Source organism: Clupea harengus, chromosome 9, assembly GCF_900700415.2.
Source record: "Clupea harengus chromosome 9, Ch_v2.0.2, whole genome shotgun sequence".
NCBI lineage: Eukaryota > Metazoa > Chordata > Actinopteri > Clupeiformes > Clupeidae > Clupea > Clupea harengus.
In genome coordinates this window covers 4740120-4750577 of record NC_045160.1, presented here as the reverse complement: position 1 = coordinate 4750577, position 10458 = coordinate 4740120, and the positions used below count along the sequence as shown (strand labels likewise).

Here is a 10458-nt window from a genome sequence, read left to right as displayed (position 1 = left end):
AGTTTCACTTTACATATTAAACTTTCTTCTCTACTGACATTTACAAGTGCTTGGGCAAAGATAGTATCCCACCTATTTTAACAGTGATTTATCTGAAATGTGTAAGAAACATAAGACTTATGAAGATCACATTTTATTTAATAATAATAATCTTTTTATTGAACTCTGTAGCGGTGTAACTAAAATTTTAAATTTCGGACTGGAAAAACAATTTGACCCGTTTTAACATGTGTTTTTAATGATAATGACGACATACGATAGAGAAGTTTGTGATTGGCTGAAGAAGTTGTTCCTGGTGGAAAGTTTCGGCTGATTGGCTGACCAAGTTGTTGTCCCTGAGACCTGGCTAAAATCTAAAGGTATCCTTCAGTGACATTATGGAAATGCACAGCAATGACTTTTGACGAACATCAGGGAGTTGCCCATCATGGCGGCGTTGGAATGCCATCGGGATTCGCCCTCAACCACGCTTGGGAGGATACATTTCGCAGCTGAGCCCATGGAGACGTGGAAACGTCATATCATCCGGCAACTCAAACATCGGGACAAGACACAGAATAAAAACTTTCAGGATGTCATACGATCGTGTATGTATGTTTAGATTTATATATTTGTACTCGACGTCTCGATACAAGTAAACTGGAACTTGTTTTGATTGAACCCGTCAGCTTGTTTTGAATGACTGCGCCAGATTTTCAGTGTTTTCCAGGAAATAGCCTCAGGAGTCATAATACTGGCCCAGTCAGTCAGTCCTATGAAATATTTAGCATATACGGTATAGACGGAAAATGGTTATGCACCAAACCTGATCGTGTCATTCTGTTCGAGTTTCTTCATAAAAGTCATGAAGAAGTTCCTCTCTAGACGGGTCTGCCATTGAAGCCTATAAGTGCTTTTCAATGGGCACGATTACTTGTCTTCAAAATAGTCGATGTCTTCCACCGTTCTTATCATTATTGCGTTATACTATGTGTTGCAAAGTTCTCAAAGCTTCCCAGTGGAATTCCGCCAGGTACCAACACATGCGTGTAAATGAGACTACCCATTAGCACGCATGTGTCTCTGAGGCATGATGTCAGACCGATTTGTTGCAGTTGGGATGACGTTTTGGCTGAAGTTTCAGCGAATTTCTTTTTGCACTTTAACAGATATCAGTCTGCTGGAGAGGACCAAACAGAGAGCTCTCATCCTGGGCTCTATGGCAAGGTGGCCAATCTCCCCTCTTCAAACAGTACTCTCACCTATAGTCTGAAGCTACATACACTGAGCAACAAAAATATGTTTATGCATTTACTGAGTGCACCACGTTATACAATGAAATTACTTATATTGAAAGTAGCAGAGGTATCACTTTTGTGTGTGATTATTTTGTGTGTGTTTTTTGCAGGCCTCCCCCTGTGACCTTTACTTGGGATTCCTTGACAGCTCAAGCCTCTGACCACAACAACCTGGTGAAGGATCTGGAGAAGACCACGGGGGAGGTATGGAAGGGGTTGCGCTGCATGGCTGCATCACAAACGTTTCTCACACCCAGTCAGCTCAACATCACCACTGATAGACCTACTGTTACATTCAGTGTGTCACGAGTATCACTTTGTGAAAAATGAGCTGCCAGGGATTTGAAATCAAATGTCAGTGCTGTTCTTGGGCAAATAATGGGCTAACAACAACTGCAGGCTGTGGGGTGAGGATTTGAATGTGCCGTGACTTCCTCTGAGTGTGTGGTACCTGTGGTTGTTGGTGTTGTGATTGTGTATTGTCATTGTTGTCAGTGCGGAAGTGTCACTTAGCTTAGATGGGTGTTTTTGTGTGGTTTCTAGTCAGTAGCTTTTTGTTCAGTGCCAGCTCTGAACCAGCAATTGAAATGATCACTCGAAATGATATTCAAATTGTTATAAAATTATTTCGTCATTTGGTGCTAGTGACTGCTAGCTTTGGCCAGTTCTGTCATTATATTTGTAATTTTGTATACAGTAATCTTCATCAAAAATCATCAGACTTACACTTGTTTTGTATTGTGCGTATCTGATCAGCATGAGTGTCTATTTTGCACAGAATAATCTCAGCTGAATGCAACATAAATGTCATCTTGATTGGTCATGCAGAGGTTTCAGGTGGCACTCTTTACCCACATCTCCACTGAAAAGAAAATGGTCTCCTTCCTTGCGCATGTAGTGAATGGCTACATCATTGCTTTTTTTGTGTCAAATTACCGGGATAAGTGGTAGTCAGTTTAAACTCAACAAGAGTGTGTTGTGTAGAGTACTTACGGAATGTTCTGGGACATATACTTTTCTTATGCTCAGAGAAGGCTGGATTGGCATTGTCTGTCTTAGGCCTAACTGCTTTCCGATTGTGTGGGTGGTTCTCTCACACCCATAGCCTCAGGTCATTTACAGTGCTGTCAGGTTTGAAAAGAAAATGTGAAAGAACTCGCTGGCTCTATGAGCTTGCAGCACCTGCCTTTATGAGCGTTTCTCTCGATTTCCCCCATCTCCAGTGTTTTTTGGAGGGTTTCCTAAGCGTCACACAGTATCATTTCAGAGAGATTTGACGACACTCTTATTTAATTAATCAGTGGTGAAACTCTTGTATCACTTGTTGCTGCTCTGTTTTCATGTGTTTTAATTATTTATATTTGTTTCTGTCTTTCTGTTGCTCTTCCCAGTTGGCATACCAGGTGCTGCAGCTTCAGCAGAAGATAGAAATCAAAGATGCCGTACTCGAAGAGCAGCATGCCAGGTAGGACATGGTATCCCCAGAGCTCAAAAACAGGAACGTCTGGCATACCGTCTGAGGAGGGAACGTTGCCTACTCTCTCCTGGGAGCGTTCTCTACTCTCTCCTGTTCTGCCTCTCGCTGCACAAAATGGGCCTCTTTCTTCAGAAGCTCTCTCTGATCCTCCTCCATGCTAGCAAACAGTTTCTGCAAGCCTGCCCTTTGTGAGATTGTGTACATTTTGTAAGGTAGGAATGTATTATAAGTGTTCAGAATGTTATTCCAAGTACGTGGTTTACTGATAAACTTGGGTAGGTTAACTCAGACTAAGCGGTAAACCTCCTAATAGAAGAGCCCCATGGCTTTGTTTCCCCAGGAGAATGAAGCCATAGGGCTTTTTCTATTAGGAGGTGTACAACTTACTCTGAGTTATTTTACTCAGGTTTATACTTCGAACATCCCCCAGGCCTGAATGTGTGTATTTACATGTTTGGTGGTACAAGAAATGCTCAGCTCAGGAACTCACTGAACCATGAGTGCTAGCTGTGGGTAATTATGTGACCTTTGGCTTTAGAAATATTTGTGAGTAGGTGCTCTCACTTAACAGGATGCTGTTAGCAGCCGCTCTACCCTCAGCACAGTTCCCAGATCAGTATAGACGCAAAGTGTACTATATATGAAAAAGGCTCAACTCCCAACTTTGTGTTAATAGTTATGATACGTGTTTAACATTTGAATAGTACACATACTGCATTGTTGTTATTGATCAGACAACTTTGAATCAGGATGAAATCAGTAATGAGCAAAGATGGTGCTATTCCCTTTTCATCATAGTGTACATGACTGCTCAACAAGAGCATCTGCTAAATACGTCAACAACCTCATAAGTGGCATATGATATAATTAAACGAAATACTTAAGCAATGTATTAGCGGCATACTATATGCTTAATCTAAATACTTAAGCAATTCATTAGTGGCATACTATATGCTTAATCTAAATACTTAAGCAATTCATTAGTGGCATACTATATACTTAAACCATTCATACGTGGCATACTATATACTTAAACCTAGGTGGCATATGTAACTGTTCTCTCTATCCTCTCCTGTCTGTGTCTGTGCCTTCTCCCAGCATGTGTGAGGTGCAGACCCGGCTGGCCCAGGTGGAGTCCGACCGGGGAGAGCTGCGGGCCAGCGCGACCCAGATCAGGGAGCGGAACCGGTCCTTGAAGCGGGAGTACGACACCCTGCTGGAGCAGCGCAGCGACAAGGAGAAGGAGTACCGGCAGGCCAGGGAGATGGGCCAGGAGATGGTGGAGGACATGATCAAGAACAAGCAGGATGCCGCCATGAAGATGAACAACCGCAACGAGAAGAGAGTCAGGTACAGACCAACTCTCATCCGTGGGCGTCCTGTTTATTATTTCTGTCTGTTTCGTTGTCTGATGGTTTTATGTATGTTTGTTTTTGTGTGTTGCTAATGTGTATATGTTACAGACATTACTGTTGTTTGCACACAGTTTTGAATGATTATTTAAGATTTTAGTAGTCCTGCAAATCTGGTAGGTTTTCATTTGCTGGCAGTAAGTTTATGTTTGTAAGGCTGAGGCTATGTGGTATGCATGGTGTGGTGTGGTAGGTAGTCATCCAAGCAAAGGCTGTGTTTTCGAAAAACCCTTGTGTGTGGGATTGAGATTTCTCTTGTATACATTCTCAAAGGTTTATGTTTGTAAATGAATCAACAACTTTGTGTACTGCATGGAAACATATACCTTCATTTTTCTATTGCTACCATGTAATGTACACACACACACACACACACACACACACACACACACACACACACACACACACACACACATATATATATATATATCAGCTGCAGGAAGTTCAGTGATCTCCTTGATTGATCATGCCTGTCAGCTTGAACTCCATTCAGGCCAAGTTAACTAACCGTGAAACCTGCCGAGCAAAGCAAACACAGCCTTGTAGCTATGCACATGCAGTGTTCAGGAAGTTGAGTAGATATTAACACAGCCTTGTAGCTATGCACATGCAGTGCTCAGGAAGTTGAGTAGATATTAACACAGCCTTGTAGCTATGCACATGCAGTGCTCAGGAAGTTGAGTAGATATTAACACAGCCTTGTAGCTATGCACATGCAGTGCTCAGGAAGTTGAGTAGATATTAACACAGCCTTGTAGCTATGCACATGCAGTGCTCAGGAAGTTGAGTAGATATTAACACAGCCTTGTAGCTATGCACGTGCAGTGCTCAGGAAGTTGAGTAGATATTAACACCGCCTTGTAGCTATGCACGTGCAGTGTTCAGGAAGTTGAGTAGAGATTAACACAGCCTTGTAGCTATGCACGTGCAGTGCTCAGAAAGTTGAGTAGATATTAACACAGCCTTGTAGCTATGCACATGCAGTGTTCAGGAAGTTGAGTAGATATTAACACAGCCTTGTAGCTATGCACATGCAGTGCTCAGGAAGTCGAGTAGATATTTCTCTTCCTTCCCCTGACAGGATCCTTGTATCTCTCTCCTCATTAAGAGTTATTTTTAGTTGTGCTTGATAATTACAGTGTCTCTAGCATTATGCCTGTGGTAATTTACAGATGTGAGTGACAAAAGCTTTAGTAGGAAGCCCTGTCTGACTTAAGCATTCATCCTAATTAACTTCCCCCCGACCTCTCAGGGCCAAAGAGGCCAACCTTCACAAGGAGCTGGAGCTGGCTGCCAGGAAGACGGTGGACATCGACTAGTAGGTTCCCCGGCCACACACGCTCCATTCAGCCAGCGTTGCTAAAGACAGACTAAGAGAATCACAGAGACAGGCAGATAGACTTGATGTGGACAGAGAGAGAAAGAAAGAACGAAAGAGAGAGAGAGAGGCAATGACAGAGAGAGAGAGAGACTATGTGGACAAAGGGAAGGAAAAATACAGAGAGAGTGAGAAAAAGAGAGACAGAGAGAGGCAGACAGGCTTAATGTAGAGAGGGCAGAGAGAGAGAGAGGGGGAGTGGGTGGGGAGGGGGGCATGCTTAATGGGGAGTGCTAATAGACTTCAGCTGATGACTGAGACTGCAGTGGGAGCTCTCGGAGTTCATAGGGCCAGGCCTCTGGGATATTAGTGTGTGTGTGTGTGTGTGTGTGTGTGTGTGTGTGTGTGTGTGTGTGTGTGTGTGTGTGTGTGTGTGTGTGTGTGTGTGTGTGTGTGTGTGTGTGTGTGTGTGTGTGTGTGTGTATATATATATATATATATATATATATATATATATATATATATATGTGTTAGTGAGGGAGAAAGACTGTCTCTTAAGGGGTGTGTAGCTAAGGGTAATTATTGCTTGTAACTTCAGTGGGACTTTGTCACCCAGAGACATTAGTCTGTCGGAGGGACCCGGCTGGGACTAATTGATGTCAAATAGAATCTGTCCTTCGGGGCCCTCGCATGTAAAAAAGAAAAAAAAGAAAAAAGAAGATCATTGATGACAGAGAGGAGGGGGAGTGAGAGTAATAATGCAGGAGAGAGGAAGAATGTGTGTGTGTGTGTGTGTGTGTGTGTGTGTGTGTGTGTGTGTGTGTGTGTGTGTGTGTGTGTGAGAGAGAGAGATAGGTAGAGAGAAAGAGAGACTTTGACTTAAGAACCCTTTGGTATATCAGAAGAACAAAAAAGTGAATGATATGAAAGGGGGGAAAAACTAGTTATATAGCAAACAAATTCCACACCAACAATGGCTGCACAAGTCTGCCCAATCAGAAACCAGACTCAGGGTTTGTCTTACTTTGACTGCATGCTTGTGCTTTTCCACAGTGGGTCGGCAAGTGTGCCACAGCTGAAAATCACCAACTCTGCAGACCCGGGTGTTGTGGAGAAATGCCATGCACGCGTGTTCAGGTAAACAAAGAGATGAGTGACAAATCCACTATCACTATCATTAATCTAATGAGGGGTTTCTACTACAGCTGCTAAAGCTATAGAGCCATGTATTTGACTAGCTGCTGTTCAAACAAATTAAATGTATATTTGACCTTTGACCCTGGCGTACATGTGAGTGTCCTCCTGTTTTCGGTTGTATTAGTTTGTAATATTGTGTGCCGCTGCCCCTGGTCAGATTGTTTGCTGACTTTGCATGTTTGAATACTAACAACATCATTTTAAAACAGCTGATCACATAACACAAGCCCTAAGCTATCACTCTACATGAAGCTGAAAAGTTAGATGTGATTATTATTGTTATTTGAAGCACTTGCTGACTGTAAGAGGGTATTGATTTCCTGAACAAGGGCAATATATAGTTTGTGTTTCTACAGTGTTCATCTTTTCGCAGTTGGCATTAAAAAAAATGACACCCCCTGTGTTTGTCAACCATGACGACAGGCAGTATCAATTATTAAGCCGTAATCGATACACATTTAAGTAATGCCTTTCTTCTGCTATTTTATTTCTTCAGTTGAGAGTTTCAGAGATAGAAAAAAACCCTGCTGAACAGGCAGTCCATTAACGATGCTATAATTTTGAACTGAATATTAAAGGATGAATAATTTAACGTGTTCATTAATTTTCAGGTCAGCATCTGCCACGTCCCCCAGGATCCTTAGCTCCATCAGAGATCTCTTCGAGTGAGTGCCTCGTTACATCATTTCCCTTTCCTCTCCCGGCTCTTCATAATCTCAGTCACCTTTCTAGAACTCTCCCAGCCTCTCTGACACTTACACACTTACTGGAAAGGAGCTTGGTGTGGCTCATGGTTGGTTAAATATTCTCTCCTGTAAGTTTAACAGACCCTTACATACTGCAGTCAGTCATGAAGATCGGTCCTTGCCCTATAAGTCCAATTGGTAATAAAAAACACCCCTCACACTATGAGTCAAGATTAGCTTGTAGGTTTAGTGTAATAGACCATAAAGATTGGTCCTTGTCCTGATGGCACTGCCTGTGTGTGTGTGCGTGGGTGTGTGCGTGTGTGTGTGTGCGCGCGTGTGTCTGTGTCTGTGTGTTCAGTAGGAAGAAGAGGAGAGGGAACTCGGTGTGTTGTCTGGAGGAGGACATGTACTCTCCTGTGGGGATCTGCCTGGCTGCCAGAGTCCCTGCAGTAGCCAAACACTCGCTGGTGAGAACTAGCCAGCGCTATGCCAACACACAAGACACAAGCCCTCAGTGCCGTCACTGTCATTATTATCAATATCATCATCATTATCAACAGTCATCATAAATCATCATCATCCTCATGTATACATCAATGATGCAGTTGCCCGTCGTAACAATATGTAGTAAAGCCCACATACAGAAGTCTGTCCGAGTAGGTTCTTCATCTCAATGAATGGAAGTGGAGTGGCTTGTGGGCTTTGCCACCTGTTATGATGAAGACTCAAGGGTTCCGGTTCCAGCCACACACAAAGTAGACTTATATAGTCCAATAATCCGTCAACATACATTTTTCTTCCATTAAAAAAACCTGGCCAGTCTTTGCTGTTGTGATTCTGTAGCCCCTCACCTTTTTCTGAGAAGTGCGCATGACAAGAACTACTTCCTTAGGTTTGAAAGTCCATTTCCTGGTCATTAAGGCCAGAAGACATCATCGGGTATCTCGGGAGGAACTAAGAAGGACCCCGTTGTCACTGTAGCTGATAAAGTGACCCTCCCCCATACCCCTCAATCCCAGCCCACGCACGGTGGCCGCAGGAAGCTAGCGGTTGAGCCTGAGCGTGGGCTCCGGGGCGAGGCACAAAGAGGGCGTCTGTGAGCGGCTAACAGAGCGCTTCTGTGTGGCCCGTTCTGCTCTGCTCCGTCGCCGAGAGACATCCAGGGCCATTTTCATCTGAATGGAGAGCGCAGCAGTCAGAAGGGGAACTAGCCTGATTCTATGTCCCCCCACCCCAACCGTCACCACACACACACACACACACACACACACACACACACACACACACACACCAACGACCACCTTCCCCATCACACCCAACGCCCACATAATGTGCATGGGGGCAGTGTGGTGATATACTTCCTAAAAAGGGAAGGAGTCAGATGGCCTGATTTGCATAGTTTGTCATCGCATAGGGTTTTGATGGGAGCCCACACAAGCAGGAAGTGACAGTCTTTTTTTTTTTCATTTTCAATTTATTTATTTATTTTTTTCATTTCTGCTTTTTTAACCGGGTATTGTCACGCTTGTCCGTTTGTGTTGTGCTTGCCAGATGGTAAAAGATGAAAGACTTCTAGATGTAATTTCAATGCAGCGATATGTCTCTCACTAGTTGTGCAGTGAGTCCTGTGTCTATTCCCAGCGTAGGGAGCTGTCACTACACATGCACCACATCAGCCTTCCAGTCCAATGTGCGGTGCACGCTTTGAAGAAACAATTGTGTGATCTTGCTATGGGTGCATGACATTTCTGAGGATGTCAGTAACTACCTACATATTCAGATTGCGTTGCGTTGCGTTGCGTTGCGTTGCGTTGCGTTGCGTTGGGTTGCGTTGCGTTGCGTTGGGTTGTGTTTGAAAAGCGAAGGAAGGGAAAGAAAAGAGAAAAGCTGGGTGGGAATGATGGGTACACTGTCCCAGGATTGCACTCAAGTGTAGGTACATTAACCAAGAAACCACACCATTAACCGTTGTAATGATGATCCTTCAGTCCAAGAATGGTTGTGATGTTTTGTGGCTGGGGCATTCTGTATAGGTACTCTGTGGGCTTGTGTCTAAGTCTGTTACATGTGCTAGGTTAGAATAGTGAATGATCATATTCCGAGTGGTCAGATATGGGCTTTGTGGGTTCATGACCGCCACTGTTTGATCCCTTCCTCTGTCTCTGTACAGGACGCCCATGAGTTGAGCATCAACGCGGTTCGTTTCAGCGCCTGTACCAACTTGCTGGCCACAGGTGGCACAGACCGGGTCATCAAGCTCTGGGACATCACAGCAGGTACCCAGTGCAGGAGATGCCCATTAGACATGCCAGCGCCCTAGATGGGCCTTTTACGGCTCTCCTCTCATTCGCTCTCTTATGCATGCTTTTTTCTTTTCCCTTTCTTTCTTTCTTTCTTTCTTTCTTTCTTGCCTACACATCTCATCTCTTGTTCATTTTTAATCTCTTTTGATTGATTATCTTCTTTTTTTTCTTCCTCTCTGCTCTCTCACTAGTGGCTGTCTGTGTTTCAGCATATTCATTTCTCTATTGTCCTTTATCGTTTTCTCTCTCTATCTGTTTGTCATGGTCCTGTGACTGCAGCCTCACACCAGCAGGGGTCAACCTGCTCCCAGAGGCCTCCTCACCTGCTCCATATCATATGTGCCCTACATTACACCCTATCAGACCTGTTCAAGATGTTCTTCTGTTGATTAGATAAGATGACAAGGAATGCAGTAACTGTGTCATAACCTTTGTACTTGGCCTGGGACTGTGCTAAAGGTATTATAAGATTTTAGCAATAATACAAGAATTAGCGTACATTTTTGTGTACTTCTGCCACCTGATCTGATTATGAACACAGAAGCACTATACGAGTATGTGACAGGCACGTTGTGAAGCCAGTTGTGATGCCAGTTCAAACCCCTTCATGCTTCATTTTCACCTCTGTCCAGGCATGCTGCACCACAGGGGAACACTAGATGGCAGCAACGAGGGCATCACAAGCATCGAGTTTGACCCGACGGTAAGGGAGAAAGCTGCGTCACTTGTTCTACCTTAATTATGAATCAGCTCAAGGACTCTCTGTTGCTCTTGGCCCAGAACCC

The 10458-nt window shown here is 43.8% G+C and overlaps 1 protein-coding gene across 3 annotated transcripts in view; it reads left to right on the top strand.

Moving 5' to 3' along the window:
• The first annotated feature begins 56 nt into the window (after nt 1-56).
• LOC105890603 (protein Atg16l2) overlaps nt 57-10458 on the top strand; it is a 28623-nt gene continuing 18221 nt past the window's right edge. Inside the window, exons 1-11 of one of the 3 annotated variants that reach the window (XM_031573137.2) lie at nt 57-587; nt 1149-1206; nt 1388-1481; nt 2669-2742; nt 3853-4104; nt 5419-5484; nt 6538-6621; nt 7293-7346; nt 7732-7837; nt 9541-9646; nt 10306-10376. In XM_031573137.2, coding sequence (XP_031428997.1) covers nt 428-587; nt 1149-1206; nt 1388-1481; nt 2669-2742; nt 3853-4104; nt 5419-5484; nt 6538-6621; nt 7293-7346; nt 7732-7837; nt 9541-9646; nt 10306-10376 — 1125 coding nt within the window. In that variant the 5' untranslated portion in view covers nt 57-427. Of the gene's footprint in view, nt 588-1148; nt 1207-1387; nt 1482-1524; nt 2172-2668; nt 2743-3852; nt 4105-5418; nt 5485-6537; nt 6622-7292; nt 7347-7728; nt 7838-9540; nt 9647-10305; nt 10377-10458 lie in introns of those variants that run through there. The other 2 variants (XM_031573136.2, XM_031573138.2) reach the window with 2 other exon arrangements.